This window comes from Leucoraja erinacea, chromosome 1, assembly GCF_028641065.1.
Source record: "Leucoraja erinacea ecotype New England chromosome 1, Leri_hhj_1, whole genome shotgun sequence".
NCBI classification, from domain to species: Eukaryota; Metazoa; Chordata; class Chondrichthyes; order Rajiformes; family Rajidae; genus Leucoraja; species Leucoraja erinaceus.
This window is the reverse complement of record NC_073377.1, coordinates 134,062,297-134,080,764: the sequence shown is the minus strand read 5'-3', so window position 1 is coordinate 134,080,764 and position 18,468 is coordinate 134,062,297. Positions and strand designations below refer to the sequence as shown.

The 18,468-nt window shown below is 49.2% G+C and overlaps 1 protein-coding gene across 2 annotated transcripts in view; it reads left to right on the top strand.

The window, feature by feature from the left end:
- Nucleotides 1-18,468, top strand: part of mgarpa (mitochondria localized glutamic acid rich protein a) — a 65,442-nt gene that overhangs the window by 15,274 nt on the left and 31,700 nt on the right. For both annotated transcript variants that reach the window (XM_055643475.1, XM_055643467.1), the window contains exons 2-3: nt 577-680; nt 4,259-4,364. In XM_055643475.1, the coding sequence (XP_055499450.1) occupies nt 577-680; nt 4,259-4,364 (210 nt within the window). The remainder of the gene's footprint in view (nt 1-576; nt 681-4,258; nt 4,365-18,468) is intronic.

The window sequence follows — 18,468 nt, the reverse complement described above, 5'->3', positions numbered from 1 at the left end:
CCCTAGAGGGATACATTGTTGCAAACTGTGGAATTAGTTAACCAATTGTAGTGGAGGAAGGGGAGCAAGAAGGGAAGAGGGGAGGAGAATGTTTGTAGCAGTTACCTAAAGTTAGAGAATTCGACATTCATACTGCTGGGTTGTAAGCTACCCATATGAAATACGAGGTGCCCTTTTTGTTTGCATGATTTGGAGCTACAGCTCTGTTCAGTTTGTGGTTAATATATCAGTTTAATGTTCTTGAGGAGATGAATTCTTCTCAATAAGGCTACTATCAAATTTAGATTGTCTTGTGGTTGAAATTTGATCAGAATTCCCCTTCATCATTTCATAGAACTCCTTTACCTTAATTTTGTGTCAAGTGTGCAGAGCTGCCCTGTCCTGTTCAGACCTAAATAACAAGCTCTGTGGTTGCCTCCTTGTTGCTCAGGGCCAGGTGGCTTCACTGATAGGCTGGAATGACTTTAACCATTTAGAGCCACGTTATCCCATTGGTGTTGCCAACTGTGGCCAGATCAAAGAGTAACTATCTGCTTCTATACCTTCTCAAGCCCGTGACTTTGCTTTGCTTCACAGGATCGATACGACAGTTATCGTTTGGTGGTCATTCAGGCTCCTCGGGAGAGAACATGATATATGCTCTAATAGTCGGTGGAGTGATTGGAGGTGGAAGCCTTTACGTAAGAGCCAATTCCATTAACACTTTCAGACCTATATCCGTTTCAGACTGTGTTCTTCTGCTTGGCACAATATACTATACCTCACCTTCAAGCTCATGACTGAGACTCCCTGCACACCAAGCTCCCCTTTGTGGTTTGGTAAGAGAATAACCATATAACAAACATAACCATATAACAAATTACAGCACGGAAACAGGCCATCTCGGCCCTACAAGTCCGTGCCGAACAACTTTCTTCCCTTAGTCCCACCTGCCTGCACTCATACCATAACCCTCCATTCCCTCCTCATCCATATGCCTATCCAATTTATTTTTAAATGATACCAATGAACCTGCCTCCACCACTTCCACTGGAAGCTCATTCCACACCGCTACCACTCTCTGAGTAAAGAAGTTCCCCCTCATGTTACCCCTAAACGTCTGTCCCTTAAATCTGAAGTTATGTCCTCTTGTTTGAATCTTCCCTATTCTCAAAGGGAAAAGCTGATCCACATCAACTCTGTCTATCCCTCTCATCATTTTAAAGACCTCTATCAAGTCCCCCCCTTAACCTTCTGCGCTCCAGAGAATAAAGACCTAACTTATTCAACCTTTCTCTGTAACTTAGTTCTTGAAACTCAGGCAACATTCTAGTAAATCTCCTCTGTACTCTCTCTATTTTGTTGACATCCTTCCTATAATTGGGCGACCAAAATTGTACACCATACTCCAGATTTGGTCTTACCAATGCCTTGTACAATTTTAACATTGCAGCCAGCTTCTATACTCAATGCTCTGATTTATAAAGGCTAGCATACCAAAAGCTTTCTTTACCACCCTATCTATATGAGATTCCACCTTCAAGGACCTATGCACGGTTATTCCCAGATCCCTCTGTTCAACTGCATTCCTCAATTCGCTACCACTTACCATGCACGTCCTATTTTGATTTGTCCTGCTAAGGTGTAGCACCTCACATTTATCAGCATTAAACTCCATCTGCCATCTTTCAGCCCATTCTTCCAAATGGCCTAAATCACTCTGTAGACTTTGGAAATCCTCTTCATTATCCACAACACCCCCTATCTTGGTATCATCTGCATACTTACTAATCCAATTTTCCCCACCTTCATCCAGATCATTGATGTGCATGACAAACAATAAAGGACCCAACACCGATCCCTGAGGCACCCCACTAGTCTCCTGCCTCCAACCCGACAAACAACCATCCACCATTACCCTCTGGCTTCTCCCATTCAGCCACTGTTGAATCCATCTTGCTACTCCTGCATTTATACCCAACAGTTGAACCTTCTTAACCAAGCTTCCATGAGGAACCTTGTCAAAGGCCTCACTAAAGTCCATATAGACAACATCCACTGCTTTACCCTCGTCAATTTCCCTAGTAACCTCTTCACAAAATTCAAGAAGATTAGTCAAACATGACCTTCCAGGCACAAATCCATGCTGACTGTTCCTAATCAGACCCTGTTTATCCAGATGCTTATATATATTATCTCTAAGTATCTTTTCCATTAATTTGCCCACCACTGAAGTCAAACTAACAGGCCTATAATTGCTAGGTTTGCTCTTAGAACCTTTTTTAAACAATGGAACAACATGCGCAGTATGCCAATCCTCCGGCACTATTCCTGTTTCTAATGACATTTGAAATTTTTCTGTCATAGCCCCGGCTATTTCTGCACTAACTTCCCTCAATGTCCTAGGGAATATCCTGTCAGGACCTGGAGACTTATCCACTTTTATATTTTTCAAAAGTGTCAGTACTTCTTTTACTTTGAAACTCATGATATCCATAGCTACTCTACTAGTTTCCATTACCTCACATAATTCAATATCCTTCTCCTTGGTGAATACCGAAGAAACGAAACTGTTCAATATCTCCCCCATCTCTTTTGGCTCTGCAGATAGCTGTCCACTCTGTCTCTCCAATGGACCAATTTTATCCCTCATTATCCTTTTGCTATTAATATAGCTGTAGAAACCCTTTGGATTTACTTTCACCTTACTTGCCAAAGCAACTTCATGACTTCTTTTAGCTTTTCTAATTTCTTTCTTAAGATTCTTTTTACATTCCTCATACTCCTCAAGCACCTCATTTACTTCATGCTGCCTATAATTATTGTAGATCTCCCTCTTTTTCCGAACAAGATGTCCAATTTCCTTTGAAAACCAGATCTCCTCCCCTTCCTTAACCCTCGAGCTGTCTCCTCCCATCCCCCTGCCCTCAGGCTCCTCCTCCTCCCTTCCTTCTCCTCCTCCTCCCTTCCTTCTCCTCTCCCACCCCCCATCAGTCTGAAGAAGGGTTTCGGCCCGAAACGTCGCCTATTTTCTTCGCTCCATAGATGCTGCTGCACCCGCTGAGTTTCTCCAGCAATTTTGTGTACCCTCTTTCCACTTTTTACTGTTTCCTTTCAACCGAACAGGAACATAAAGATTCTGTACTCTTAAAATTTCCCCTTTAAATGTCCTCCATTTCTCTTCTACATTCTTCCCATAAAACAAAATGTCCCAGTTCACTCCTTTTAAATCAAATCGAATCATAGTGAACTGCTCCCAGAAGATAGATTCAGAGAGTCATGTAGCACGGAAACAGGCCTTTCACCCCAGCCAAACTGTCCCATCTGAGCTAGTTGAATTTACCCACGTATAGCTCATATCCTACTAAACCTTTCCTATCCATGTACCTATTCAAATGTCTTTTAGATGATGTTATTGTACCTGTCTCAATTACTTCCTCTGTCAGGTCATTCCGCATATCCATATGTGTGAGAATGGTCCCACCCAAGTTCCTATTAAATCTTTCCCCCTCTCACCTTAAATTTATGTCCCCTAGCTCTTGATTCACCAATCCTTGGAAAAAAAGTTTTTTTTAAATCTATCCTATCTATTCTCCTTGATTTTATACCCCCCTATGTTCACTCCTTAACCTTCTACACTCCAAGGAATAAAGTCCTAGCCTGCCAACCTCTCCCTGTAGCTCAGGCCTTTGAGTCCTGGCGGCATCCTTGTAAATCCTCTCTGCACTCTCTCTAGCTTAATGGCTTATTTTCTGTAGCAGGATTACCAAAACTGAACACAATGCACAACTGATAACGGTGAGTACAATTCATAAACACAGAACATAGAATAGTACAGTACAGCAACAGGTCCTTTGGTTCACCATGTTGATGCTAAACATGATGTCAGATTAAACTACTCTCCTCTGCCTGCGTGGGATCTATCTCCCTCCATTCCTTGCATATCCATGTGCTTTAACTACAATCCGTTTTGAATGCTTTATTGACTTAAAAAATAGTGAACAATGTTTTACAAATGTGAATATTTCTGCTCCCTTCCTTTTAAATGTGGAAATTGTTATTTAAGATGTCCTTTTTTAGAGAGCACCGGTAAAGATCCAGCTACTGATTGACTTCTGAACTTTTAGGCAGAAGCAGCATCTGGAATGAGATGATGCAGAAAGGATAAAAATAAATGATTGATTTTCTATCGCAATTATTTGCAGAAACTACATAACATTTTCAATTGCCTGCATTTTTTGTTGGCATAGGTGATCAATGATGGATTGTGTTTCCCCAGACATACAAGGTTCTCCACAATGACAAAGCCAGATACAATGACAGAGTTGCAGAGATAATGGAGCGTCCGAAGAATGAGAGCACACCCAAGGAACTGCAACCTAAGGGTAAGTTATACTGTTATGTAAAGTTACAGCTGTCTCGGGTTGTGATCCAATTGCTGCAGACTCAGCTACGATGTTTGAGCTTGAGTTTAGTTTATTGTCTCGTGTACCGAGGTACAGTGAAAAGCTTGTGTTGAGAGCCAACCAGTCAGCAGAAAGACTATGCATGATTACAATCCAGCCATCCACTCTGTACAGATACATGTTAAAGGGAATAACATGAATAACGTTTGGCGCAAAATAAAGCCAGTAAAGATGTTTGTTGCTGTTTGGAATAATGGCCAGGACATACAAGAGTTTGGACATTTCAAGCATTACCACAGACCCACTGACTGTGCTCTAAGTTTCTAAGGGGTGCTGTCTGTACGGATTTTGTACGTTCTCCCTGTAAACGCATGGGTTTTCTCCGGGTGCTCCGGTTTCCTCCCACACTCCGAAGATTCAAAGGTTCGTAGGTTAATTGGCTTCGGTAAAGTTTGTAAATCTAGTGTGTAGGATGGTGCTAGTGTATGGGGATCGCTTGTCAGTGTGGACTCAGTTGACCAAAAGGCCTGTGTCCACGCTGATTCTCTAAACCAAACTAAAATAAAATTATAAACACAACTTGGACCAAAGTCCTCAGCAATTGTAGACACAAGGACTGCAGATGCTGGAATCTTGAGAAAAACACAACATGGACTAACTGAGTAGATCAAGCAGCATCCGAAGAAGGGTCCCGACTCGAAATGTCATCTTTCTATTCCCTCCAGAGATGCTACATGACCGGCTGGATTACTCCAACGCTTTGCGTTTTACTTAGGAATTATTCCTGGCTTCAAGCATGTCATTATTTAGTTTGTTAAAAAAATTACTCAAACTGTGCTGCATGTCAGATAGCACTGTGACTGGAGAGTGTGGAGTAGAGGAGAGAGCTGATGGTGAGGCTGAACTCAGTGTTATTGGAATCTGACGTGTTTTCAGATGTTTGCATGAAGGATTAGGAGAGGGTTTTGTATGAATCCTGGGGGAAACTTAGAGGCACAGGCACGGGAACAGTGCCATTATAGGTGGTTCTCTTGGATAAGATAATAGATATTCATGCAATCAGATGGGAGCAATCGTAGAGTTCTGGATATTGGAGGAGGGATGCCGAAGGAAAGCGTTGTGGAGTCCCACGGAAAAACCTACAGACAACACAACATAGAGCAAAGGAGAGAGTCAGTTCATCGTGGTCATAGTTATTACATCTGAAAATAAGAAGTATACAACTTCACTTTTCAATGAATTATGCCAAATATAATGTGGATAAATGTGAGGTTATCCACTTTGGTGGCAAAAACAGGAAAGTTGACTATTATCTAAATGGTGGCCCATTAGGAAAAGGGGAGATGCAACGAGACCTGGGTGTCATGGAACACCAGTCATTGAGAGTAGGCATGCAGGTGCAGCAGGCAGTGAAGAAAGCGAATCGTATGTTAGCATTCATACCAAAAGGATTTGAGTATAGGAGCAGGGAGGTTCTACTGCAGTTGTACAGGGTCTTGGTGAAACCACACCTAGAGTATTGCATCTATGGAGTGAAAGAAATAGGCGACGTTTTGGGCCGAAACGTCGCCTATTTCATTTGCTCCATAGATGCTGCTGCACCCGCTGAGTTTCTCCAGCAATTTTGTGTACCTTCGATCTTCCAGCATCTGCAGTTCCTTCTTGAACACCTAGAGTATTGCGTACAGTTTTGGTCTCCAAATCTGGGGAAAGACATTCTTGCCATAGAGGGAGTACAGAGAAGGTTCACCAGACTGATTCCTGGGATGTCAGGACTTTCATATGAAGAAGGACTGGGTAGACTCGGTTTGTACTCGCTAGAATTTAGAAGATTGAGGAGGGGAACTTATAGAAACTTACAAAATTCTTAAGGGGTTGGACAGGCTAGATGCAGGAAGATTGTTCCCGATGTTGGGGAAGTCCAGGACAAGGGGTCACAGTTTAAGGATGAAGGGAAATCCTTTAGGACCGAGATGAGAAAAACATTTTTCACACAGAGAGTGGTGAATCTCTGGAACTCTCTGCCACAGAAAGTAGTTGAGGCTAGTTCATTGGCTAAATTTAAGAGGGAGTTAGATGTGGTCCTTGTGGCTAAAGGGATCAGGCGGTATGGAGAGAAGGCAGATACAGGATACTGAGTTGGATGATCAGCCATGATCATATTGAATGGCGGTGCAGGCTCGAAGGGCCGAATGGCCTACTCCTGCACCTAATTTCTATGTTTCTATAATTCAAGTTTCTTTCTATTAGGCAGGGATCTGAAGGAAGAACAACCCTGTAGTTGCCTAAATAGACCAAAATGCTGGTGCAACTCAGCTGGTCAGGCAGCATCTCTGGAGAAAGGGAGGGGGTGACGTTTTGGGTCCAGACCCTTCTTCAGACCTGAAATGTCACCCATTCCTTCTACCCAGAGATGCTGCCTGTCCTGCTGAGTTACTCAAGCATGTTGTGTATATCTTCAATTTAAACTAGCATCTGCAGTTCCTTCCTACACCAGGAGATGCTGATATACATTTCCAATAACAATTGCAAAGTGATTTGACTATAAATCTGAAAATAAATATTACCAAGCAAATAATTAAATTACAAGACACAAAGTGAAGAAAGAACCCAACCTGAAGCATCATCTATTCACCTTCTCCAGAGATGCTGCTTATAACCATATAACCGTATAACAATTACAGCACGGAAACAGGCCATCTCGGCCCTTCTAGTCCGTGTCGAACACTTACTCTCACCTAGTCCCATCTACCTGCACTCAGACCATAACCCTCCATTCCTTTCCCGTCCATATACCTATCCAATTTATTTTTAAACGATAAAATCGAACCTGCCTCCACCACTTCCACTGGAAGCTCATTCCACACAGCTACCACTCTCTGAGTAAAGAAGTTCCCCCTCATGTTACCCCTGAACTTCTGTCCCTTAATTCTCAAATCATGTCCTCTTGTTTGAATCTTCCCTACTCTCAAAATGGAAAAGCTTATCCACGTCAACACTGTCTATCCCTCTCATCATTTTAAAGACCTCTATCAAGTCCCCCCCCTTAACCTTCTGTGCTCCAAAGAATAAAGATCTAACTTCTTCAACCTTTCTCTGTAACTTAGGTGCTGAAACCCATGCAACATCTAGTATATCTCCTCTGTACTCTCTCTATTTTGTTGACATCTATCTATCTATCTATCTATCTATCTATCTATCTATCTATCTATCTATCTATCTATCTATCTATCTATCTATCTATCTATCTATCTATCTATCTATCTATCTATCTATCTATCTATCTATCTATCTATCTATCTATCTATAAAACTCTGGGGCCATCCGACCGACTGCCGTCCGGCGCCCTTCCTGCCTTTCAATTCGTGCCCAATACTCGCAGATGTCCAATTGGAATGGCCGATGCTCGCAGATGTCCAATCGGAATGGATTCATTTGCATGTACGGCTGCCGGCTGCATTTCTTCCTTTGATTCATTGCCACGCCCAATCCAGACGCTCAATCTCCGAGATCTTTTCCATTTCGGTAGAGATTTCACTTTTCTTTCTAAGTATCCGCTCCTCATTACATTTCGTCGTGTTGAAGTGCACGTTTTTAATCAAATCCTTCTCCCCCCCCCCCCCCCCCCCCCCCCCCCATTTACATGTCTCCATTTACATGTCAGCTACCAACACACTTCGAAACAAAGTTGCAAGACAGGAACACTCTGAACTTTCCACTGCTGCAGCAGGCAGGGTAGGTGCCATTGGATTTTCTTTTAAATCCACTGCTGAGGGAGGCAGGGCAGTGCTGGAATCTTACTTTTGGGAACGGCTTCAGTTCCATTGGAGGAGACGGGTGCATGGTGGAATATTGGGTTGGGGGATCACACCATTGGGGGAGCAGACCCAATGGGTCTGCACTTGGTCTAGTATACTTTTAAAACTCTCGCCCCATCCGACCGCCTGCCGTACGGATCCCTTCCTGCCTTTCGATTCGTTCCCGCCGTGCGATGTCACAATGCCCGATGCTCGCGGACGTCCAATCGCGATGCCCGACGCTCGCGGACGTCCAATCGGAATGGATCCATTTGCATGTACGGCTTCCGGCCACGTTTCTTCCTTTGATTCGCTGCAACTCTGAAACCGGACGCAGAATCGCCGACGTCTTTTCCATTTCGGTAGAGATTTCGCTTTTCTTTCTAAGTATCCGCTCCTCATTACATTTCGTCGTGTTTAAGTACACTTTTTTAATCAAATCCTTCACCCCCCCCCTCCCCTCCACCACAATATTTCAAAAATAAACAGGCTTCTCACCCATAGAAGCAGCACCAGCCCCAGCCCCAGCCCCCTGGTGAATGTTCCATTGTGTGATGTCACAATGCCCAATGCTCACAGATGGCCAATCGGAATGGATTCATTTACATATGCCTTTGCAGGAGCCCAGCCCCTGGTGAACGTTCCATCGTGTGATGTCATAATGCCCAATGCTCAAATACATTGTTGCCATAGAGAACGCTCAGCGATTATTCAAATTCTTCACTAACTGTCATTCTGACTTTGCTTGTGAAGTGAAAAGTCCTGAATTGCATTTGTCTGATGCAGGAAGATTGTTCCCGATGTTGGGGAAGTCCAGGACAAGCGGGACACGGTTTAAGGATAAAGGGGAAATCCTTTAGTACTGAGATGAGGAAAACATTTTTCACACAGATAGTGGTGAGTCTCTGGAACTCTCTGCCACAGAAGGTAGTTGAGGCCAGTTCATTGGCTATATTTAAGAGGGAGTTAGATGTGGCCCTTGTGGCTAAAGGGATCAGGGGGTGTGGAGAGAAGGCAGGTACAGGATACTGAGTTGGATGATCAGCCGTGATCATATTGAATGGCGGTGCAGACTCGAAGGGCCGAATGGCCTACTCCTGCACTTAATTTCTATGTTTCTATGTGTCCCTCTCCTCACCCCTCTCCCTCTGCCACCCATCTCTCTCTCTCCCCCACCCCCCTTCCCTCTCTACCCCACCCCCTTCCCCTACCACTCTGTCCCTCTTCCACCAGTCTCTCTACCCCTTCCTCCCCACTCTCCCCACTTCTCTCCTCTTCCCCCATCCCTCTCCCTCCCTTACCCCTCTTTCTACCCTTCCCTGTCACACCCCTTCCCCTTACCCCTGTCCCTCTTCCACCACACTCCCCGTCCCTCTTCCACCACCCCTCCCGCTACCCCCTCCCTCCCTGCCCACTCTCTTCCACTTCTCTCCTCCTTCTCTCCTCCCCCCTCTCCCTTTCCTCACCCCTCTCCCATCCCTCTCTCCCCCCACCCCTTCCCTCTCTAGCCCACCCCCCCCTCCCTCTCCCCCGCACCCCTTCCCCTCTGTCCCTCTCTTCCACTCCCCCCCCTTCCCCTCCCTCTCCCACTTCTCTCCCCCCCCCTTACCCCACCCCTCTCCCTCCTCCACCCCTGTCTCCCCCCCCCTTCCCCTCTCTCCCTCACCCCTCTTCCCCAACCCCTCTGTCCCTCTTCCACCACCACTCCCCCTGTCCCCTCTTCCACCATTCCTGCTACCCCTCCTCTCCCCCCTCCCTCCCTCCCTCCCTCCCTCCCCACTCTTCCACTTCTCTCCCCCCCTCCCCCCTCACACTCTTTCCCCTCTCTCCTCCCCGCACCCCTCCCCCCCACCCATCCCACTCTCCCCCTCCCTCCACATTCTTCCCCCTCTCCCTCCTCATTCCCTTACCGTGCACAGTCTCTGCCTTTAAGAAGGAACTACATATGCTGGAAAATCGATGGTCGACATAAAAAAAGCTGGATAAACACAGCGGGTGCGGCAGCATCTATGGAGCGAATTGAATGGTCAACGTTTTTGGCCGAAACCCTTCTTCCGGGTTTCGGCCAAAAACGTTGCCCTTTTCCTTTGGTCCAGCTGCACCCGCTGAGTTTATCCAGCTTTTTTGTTGTTGTTCCAGCCTCTCTCTCTCTCTCTGCCCTTCTCTCTTCTCTCGACTCATGCACACCCGCTCCAACCCTCCCCCCCACCTCTCTCCCCCCATCCTCTCCTCCTTCTCCTCCCCTCCCCCCTCCCCCTCCCCCTCCCCCCCACCCCCCTCCCCCCCTTCCTCACACAATATTTTTTGTGGGGGGGCGGGTCCACAGTATGTGTGACTGTTTGTGGAGGCAGCCACGCACTCTCTATTCAAGAAGACGCTCATCTGTTTGTGGAGGCGCGAGCTTAGTGTGTGACCAAAGATCTTATAGCGGAGCTCACCGCTACAAGATCTTTGTGCGTGACGACACACGCTCCCCCCCCCTTTGGTGCAGGAGGCGCGCGCAGCATCTGAACGTTCAGCGATTGTTCGAATTCTTCACTAACCGTCATTCTGACTTTGCTTGTGAAGAGAAAAGTCCTGAATTGCATTTGTCTGATGCAGGAAGATTGTTCCCGATGTTGGGGAAGTCCAGGACAAGCGGGACACAGTTTAAGGATAAAGGTGAAATCCTTTAGTACTGAGATGAGGAAAACATTTTTCACACAGATAGTGGTGAGTCTCTGGAACTCTCTGCCACAGAAGGTAGTTGAGGCCAGTTCATTGGCTATATTTAAGAGGGAGTTAGATGTGGCCCGTGTGGCTAAAGGGATCAGGGGGTATGGAGAGAAGGCAGGTACAGGATACTGAATTGTATGATCAGCCATGATCATATTGAATGGTGGTGCAGGCTCAAAGGTCCGAATGGCCTACTCCTGCACTTAATTTCTATGTTTCCCTCTCCCCACCCCTCTTCCTCTCTCCCACCCCCTTCCCCCTACCCCTCTGTCCCCCCCGCCACACCATCCCCTACCCCTCTGTCCCTCTTTCACCACTCCCCCTACCCCTCCCTCCCCACTCTTCCACTTCTATCCCCTTACCCCCACGCCTTTCCTACCCCCACCCCTCTCTTTTCCCCTCCCTTCCCCCTCTCTCCCCCCACCCCATCCCCTACCCCTCTGTCCCTCTTCCACCACTCCCCGTCCCTCTTCTACCACTCCCCGCTCTACCCCCCTCTACCCCCCCCTCCCTCCCCACTCTTTCACTTCTCTCCCCACTCTTTCACTTCTCTCCCACTCTCTCCTCCCCCTCTCCCATCCCTCTCTCCTCCCCCCCCCCCCTCTTCCCTGTCTACCCCACCCCCTTCCCTCTCTCCCCCCTTCCCTCTCTCCCCCCCACCCCCTTCCCCCTATCCCTCTGTCCCTCTTCCATCACTCCCCCTACCCCTCTCCACCTCCCTCCCCACTCTTCCCACTTCTCTCCCCTTCCCCTCCTCTCTCTCTCTCCTGACTCTTTCTTTCCCCTCTTTTTTTCCCCACACCTCTCCCCCATCCCTCCCTCCTCCCCATCCCCCCCCTCCCCCACATCTCTCTCCCCCCATCTCTCACCCCCTACCGCGCTCTCTCCTTTCCCTTCCAAATCTATCGCGTTTTCCTCCTCCACCCTCCCCTCTTCACACCTCACGCCCCCCCCCCCATCCCCCGCAAACGCTGTTGGGGAAACAGACCCAACGGGTCTGCACTTGGTCTAGTATATTACTAAAACTCTGTTCTTGACCGGTTTTGGCTTTCTGTGCTGCGGTTTCCGAGAGTACGCCGCCACCTACGGCCGTCATTTTTGGCCACCTCGCTCAGAGCTCCCCTCCGACGCATGTGTGCCGAGGATTTTTCCCGTGGATGAAAATTGACAGAGAATTTTTTTTTTTTTTAAATATTTTTATTAGTAGACATATTATAAAGTATAGTTACATATTATAGTAAAAAGACTTTTCATATACATCAGTCATACATTATTAAAATTTTCAATTATCAATTACTTCTGCATCCAGTGTTTTTATTTTTTTATAGAAAAAGAGAGAAAGAGAGGGTAGAAAGTTACAAATAAAAAATAAAAAAACCCCAGAAAAACAAAGGAGGTGGAATGGATTACCTTTAATACGTCAATGGAGATAGGTTTGTAGATTATAAAGTATAGCTTTTCATCTGATCCTGAGTTCAAGTTTCAGTTGGGTCCTCGTGCTGTGCCAATCTATCCCTTCAGAGGGTTAATGAATGGAGCCCAGATTTTATCGAAAAGATCTTGTTTGTCCATTAAGACAAGTCTAATTCTATCTAAGTATATGGTCTCCGACATTTCTGTAATCCACATTTTAATTGTGTATAACCCCGTAGGGCCTTTCCAAAATTTTAAATTTTAATATTAATTTTTTCCCGATTATTATACTGTAGTCGAGGAAATTTGTTTGGTTTGTTGTGAGTGTTAAACTTTGTTCTGATATTCCAAGTATTATTAATTTTGTATCTGGGTCCAGTTTTGTATTAATAACTTCTGAACTTATTTCAAAAATATCAGTCCAGAAATGTTTAAGTTTTATACAGTTTGCAAACGTGTGTGTTAAATTAGCCTCTAGATGTAGACATTTATCACAAATAGGAGAGATTTGTGGGAAGATTCTATTTAGTTTTATTTTAGAGTAGTGTAGTATATGTAAGACCTTGAATTGTATTAAAGTATGTCTGGCATTTAATGAACATTGATGTATTATTGTAAACATTCGTCCCACATATCTTTCATTATAAGGTGACCTATTTCATTTTCCCATTTGTATCTATATGGTTCGGTCAGTGGTACCTCGTTGTTTAGTAGGGTGTTATAAATATAAGCTATTCGTTTTTCAGTATTAGGATGTTTGTTCAAACATTCATCAAGAATTTCTGATTCCCTACTCCTGTAGACTTGTGTATTAGATTTAACATAATCTCTAATTTGTAGATATCTGAAGAAATTATTTGAGTGCAGTCCATAATTCTGTTGTAACTCTTGAAATGAAAGAAAAGTGCCTTTCCCATAAAGATGTCCTATATTTTTGATTCCATAATTTTTCCATTGTGTGAATCCTTTGTCCATAAAGGATGATTTGAATAAAGGATTATTTACAATGGGAAGGCATAGTGTTCCACTATGTATTATGGGGTTTTCTTTATAGTTTTTTTTGTGCAGTTTTGTGGGGGCAAATATGATCGGACCAATTTCAAAAGGTAGACAGTCTTCCTTTTCCATCATTTACCAATCTGGTTGTTGATCCATTTCTTCAAGCCAGAAATTCATGTTTTTAATATACTCTCCCCCCCCCCCCCCTCTCCTCCCCTCCCCCCTCCTCCCTCCTCTCCTCCCCCTCTCTCTCTCCCCTCCCTCCCCTCCTCCCTCTCCTCCGAAGTCCCCTCCTCTCCTCTCCCCCCTCTCCTCTCCTCTCCCCCTCTCCTCTCCCCCTCTCCTTTCTGTCCCTCTCTCTGTCTCTCTCTTACTCGCCTCTATCTTTCCCTCTCCCTCTCTCTGCCCTCCTCTTTCCCTCTCCCTCCCTCCTTTGTCTCTCTCTCTCTCCCCCTCCTCTCCTCTCCCCCCCCTCTCTCCTCTCCCCTCCTCTCCTCTCCCCCCCTCTCCTCTCCCCCCCTCTCCTCCCTCTCTCCCCCCCCTCTCCCCTCTCCTCCTCCCCTCTCCTCCTCTACCCTCCTCCTCCTCTACCCTCTCCTCCTCCTCTCCTCCCCCTCCTCCTCTCCTCCCCCCTCCTCTTCCCCCTCTCCTCTCCCCTCCCCTCCTCCCCCCTCTCCTCTCCCCCCTCTCCTCTCTCTCCTCTCCCCCCTCTCCTCTCCTCCCCCCCTCTCCTCCTCCCCCCTCCCCCCTCTCTCCTCCCCCTCCTCCTCCCCTCCTCCCCCTCCTCTCCCTCCTCCCCCCCCTCCTCTCTCCCTCCTCCTCCTCTCCCCTCCTCTCCCTACCCCTCCCTCTCTCTCCTCCACCCTCTCCTTCCCCTCTCTCCCTCCTCCCCTCCCTCCCCCCTCCCCCCCTCTCCTCCCCCTCTCCCCCTCTCCTCCTCCCCTCCTCCTCTACCTCTCCTCCTCCTCCCCCCTCCTCCCCCCCCCCCTCCCCTCCTCCCTCCTCTCCTCCCCCCCTCCCCTCCCCCCTCTCCTCGCCCCCCCCTCCTCCCTCTCTCCTCTCCTCTCCCCTCATCTCCCCCTCCTCCTCCTCTCCTCCTCCCCCCTCTCCCCCCTCTCTCCTCCCCTCCTCCTCCTGCCTCTCCTCTCCTCCTCCCCCTCTCCTCTCCCCCTCCCCCTCCCTCCCCTCTCCTCTCCCCCTCCTCCCTCTCTCTCCTCCTCCTCTCCTCCCTCTCTCTCCCTCCTCTCTCTCTCCCTCCTCCTCTCCCTCTCCTCTCCTCCTCTCTCCCCTCCTCCTCCTCCTCCTCTCCCCTCCTCATCTCCCTCCCTCCTCCTCCTCCTCTCCCCTCTCCTCTCTCTCCACTCCTCCCTCTCCTCTCCCCCCCTCCTCCTCTCTCCTCTCCTCCTCCCCCTCTCCTCCTCCTCCCCTCTCTCCTCCTCCTCCCCTCCCTCTCACCCCCCCTCTCCCCCTCTCCTCCTCCCCCTCCCTCCTCTCTCCTCTCCTCTCCTCTCCCCCCTCTCTCTCCCCTCCTCCTCCTCCCTCTCTCTCTCCTCTCCTCTCCCCCCACTCTCCTCCCTCTCCTCCCCTCCTCTCCTCCTCTCCTCCCTCTCCTCTCTCTCCTCCTCCCCTCTCCTCTCTCCTCCCTCCCCTCCCTCCTCTCTCTCCTCTCTCCTCCCCTCTCCTCCTCCCTCCCCTCTCCCCTCCCCCCTCTCCTCCCCTCTCCCCTCTCCTCTCCTCTCTCTTCCCTCCCTCCCATCTCCTCTCCTCCCCTCTCTCTCTCTCCCTCCCCCCCTCCCCTCCCCTCCTCTCCCCCCCTCCTCCTCTCCTCTCCCTCTCTCCTCCTCCCCTCTCCCCCTCTCCTCTCCTCTCCTCCTCTCTCCCTCCTCTCCTCTCTCTCCTCCTCTCCCTCCCTCCTCTCCTCCTCTCCTCCTCTCCTCCTCTCCTCCCCTCCTCTCCTCCCTCTCCCCTCCTCTCCTCCCTCTCCCTCTCTCTCCCCCCTCTCTCCTCTCCCTCTCCTCTCTCCTCCCTCTCCTCTCCTCTCCTCTCTCTCTCTCTCTCTCTCTCTCCTCCTCTCCCTCCCTCGCTCTCTCTTCCCCCCTCATTCTCCTATTCTCCTCTACCCTCGTATCACGCCCTCCCTCTCCCTCCTACTGTAACCCTCTCCTCCCTCCCCTCTCCTCTCCTCTCCTCTCCTCCCCCTCCCCTCTCTCTTCCTCCCTCCCTCCCCCCTTTCCCCTTTCCCTCTCCTCCTCTCCCCCTCCCCTCTTCATTCCTCTCCTCTCACATACTCTCCTCCCCTCCCCTCCCCCCCTCTCTCCCCTCCTCACTCTCCCCTGCTCTCTCGCCCCTCTGGCCCCCCCCCCCTCTCCTCTCCTCTCCTCTCACCCCTCTCCTCTCCTCCCCCCTCCCCTCTCTTCCCCCCTCCCCCCCCCTTCCCCTCCTCCCCTCCCCTCCCCCCCCCTCTCCCCTCCTCCCCTCTCCTCCTCTCCCCTCCCCCCCTCTCCTCTCCTCCTCCCTCTCCTCTCCCTCCTCTCCCCCCTCCTCTCCTCTCTCTCTCCTCCTCCTCCCCCCCTCCCTCCTCTCCCTCCCTCTCCTCTCCCCTCCCCCCCTTCTCCTCCCCTCTCCTCCCCCCTCCCCTCTCCTCCCCTCTCCTCTCCCCCTCTCTCTCTCCTCTCTCCTCTCCTCTCTCTCCTCGCCTCCTCCCCTCTCCTCCTCCTCCTCTCCCTCCCCCTCTCCTCCCCCCCCTCCTCCCTCCCTCCCCCCCGCTCTCCTCCTCCTCCCGCTCCTCTCTCCCCCTCTCCTCTCCTCCCTCTCCCCCTCTCTCCTCCCCCTCTCTCCCCCCTCCTCTCTCCCCCCTCCCCCCCTCCTCCTCCTCTCTCCTCCCCTCTCCTCCTCTCCCCCTCCCCCCCCCTCCTCCTCCCCTCCCCCTCCTCCCCCCCTCTCCCTCTCTCTCCTCCCTCCTCCCCTCCCCCTCTCCCCCCCTCCTCTCCCCTCCCTCCTCTCCTCTCCTCTCCTCCTCCCCTCCTCCCCCCGCCCTCCTCTCCTCCTCCCCTCCCCCCCTCCCCTCGCCTCTCTCCTCCCCTTCTCTCCTCTCCCTCCTCTCTCCCCCCCCCCCCTCTCCTCCTCCTCCCCTCCCTCCCCGCTCCTCCCCTCTCCCCCCTCCCCCCTCCCCCTCTCCTCCGCCCCCTCTCCCCTCCCCCCCCTCTCCTCTCTCTCCCTCCCCCTCCTCTCCCTCCTCTCCTCCCCCCCTCCCTCTCCTCCCCCCCTCTCCTCCCTCTCTCCCCCTCTCTCCTCCTCCCCTCTTCCCTCCCTCTGCCTCTCTCCCCCCTCCCCTCCTCCCCTCCCCCCTCCGCCTCTACCTCCCCCTCCCTACCTTCCCTTCCCCCTCCCCCCTCTTTCTCTCTCCCCTTCTCTCTTCCCCCCCCCCTTCCTTCCCTCCCCCCTCCTTTCTCTCTCCCCCTCCCCCCCCCCCCCTCCCTCCCCCCCTCTCCCCCCCCCCCTCCCCTCTCCCCCTCTCGCTTCCCCTCTCCCTCCCTCCCCCTCTGATTTATAAAGGCCAGCACACCAAAAGCTTTCTTTACCATCCTATCTACATGAGATTCCACCTTCTGGGAACTGTGCACAGTTATTCCTAGATCCCTCAGTTCAACTGCATTCCTCAATTCGCTACCACTTACCATGCACGTCCTATTTTGATTTGTCCTGCCAAGATGTAGCACCTCACACGTATCAGCATTAAACTCCATCTGTCATCTTTCAGCCCACACTTCCAAATGGCCTAAATCTCTCTGTAGACTTTGAAAACATACTTCATTATCCACAACACCACCTATCTTAGTATCATCTGCATACTTACTAATCCAATTTACCACACCATCATCCAGATCATTGATGTATATGACAAACAACAGGGGATCGAACACAGATCCCTGTGGCACCCCACTAGTCACCGGCCTCCAACCTGACAAACAGCCATTACTCTCTGGCATCTCCCATTCAGCCACTGTTGAATCCATCTTGCTACTCCACCATTAATACCCAACAATTGAACCTTCTTAACGAACCTTCCATGTGGAATCTTGTCAAAGGCCTTACTGAAGTCCATATAGACAACATCCACCGCTTTATCCTCATCAATTACCCTAGTAAGCTCTTCAAAAAATTCAAGAAGATTAGTCAAACATGACCTTCCAGGCACAAAGACCTTCCAGTTGACTGGTCCTAATCAGACCCTGTTTATCCAGATGCTTATATATATTATTTCTAAGTATCCTTTCCATTAATTTGCCCACGTCAAACTAACAGGTCTATATTTGCTAGGTTTACTCTTTAAACCCTTTTTAAACAATGGAACAACATGCGCAGTACGCCAATCCTCCAGCACCATTCCCGTTTCTAATGACATTTGAAATATTTCTGTCATAGCTCCTGCTGTTTCTACACTAACTTCTTTCAATGTCCTAGGGAATATTCTGTCAGGACCTGGAGACTTATCCACTTTTCAAAAGTGTCAATACCTCTTCTTTGATCTTCATAGTTTCCATAGCTACTCTACTTGTTTCCCTTACCTCACATAATTCAATATCCTTCTCCTTGGTGAATACCGAAGAAAAGAAATTGTTCAATATCTCCCCCATCTCTTTTGGCTCTGCAGATAGCTGTTCACTCTGACTCTCTAATAACCATAACCATATAACAATTACAGCACGGAAACAGGCCATCTTGACCCTTCTAGTCCGAACACGTATTCTCCCCTAGACCCATATACCTGCGCTCAGACCATAACCCTCCATTCCTTTCCCGTCCATATAACTATCCAATTTATTTTTAAATGATAAAAACGAACCTGCCTCCACCACCTTCACTGGAAGCTCATTCCACACAGCCACCACTCCCTGAGTAAAGAAGTTCCCCCTCATGTTACCCCTAAATGTCTGTCCCTTAATTCTCAAGTCATGTCCCCTTGTTTGAATCTTCCCTACTCTCAGTGGGAAAAGCTTATCCATGTCTACTCTGTCTATCCCTCTCATCATTTTAAAGACCTCTATCAAGTCCCCCCTTAACCTTCTGCGCTCCAAAGAATAAAGCCCTAACTTGTTCAACCTTTCTCTGTAAATTAGTTGCTGAAACCCAGGCAACATTCTAGTAAATCTCCTCTG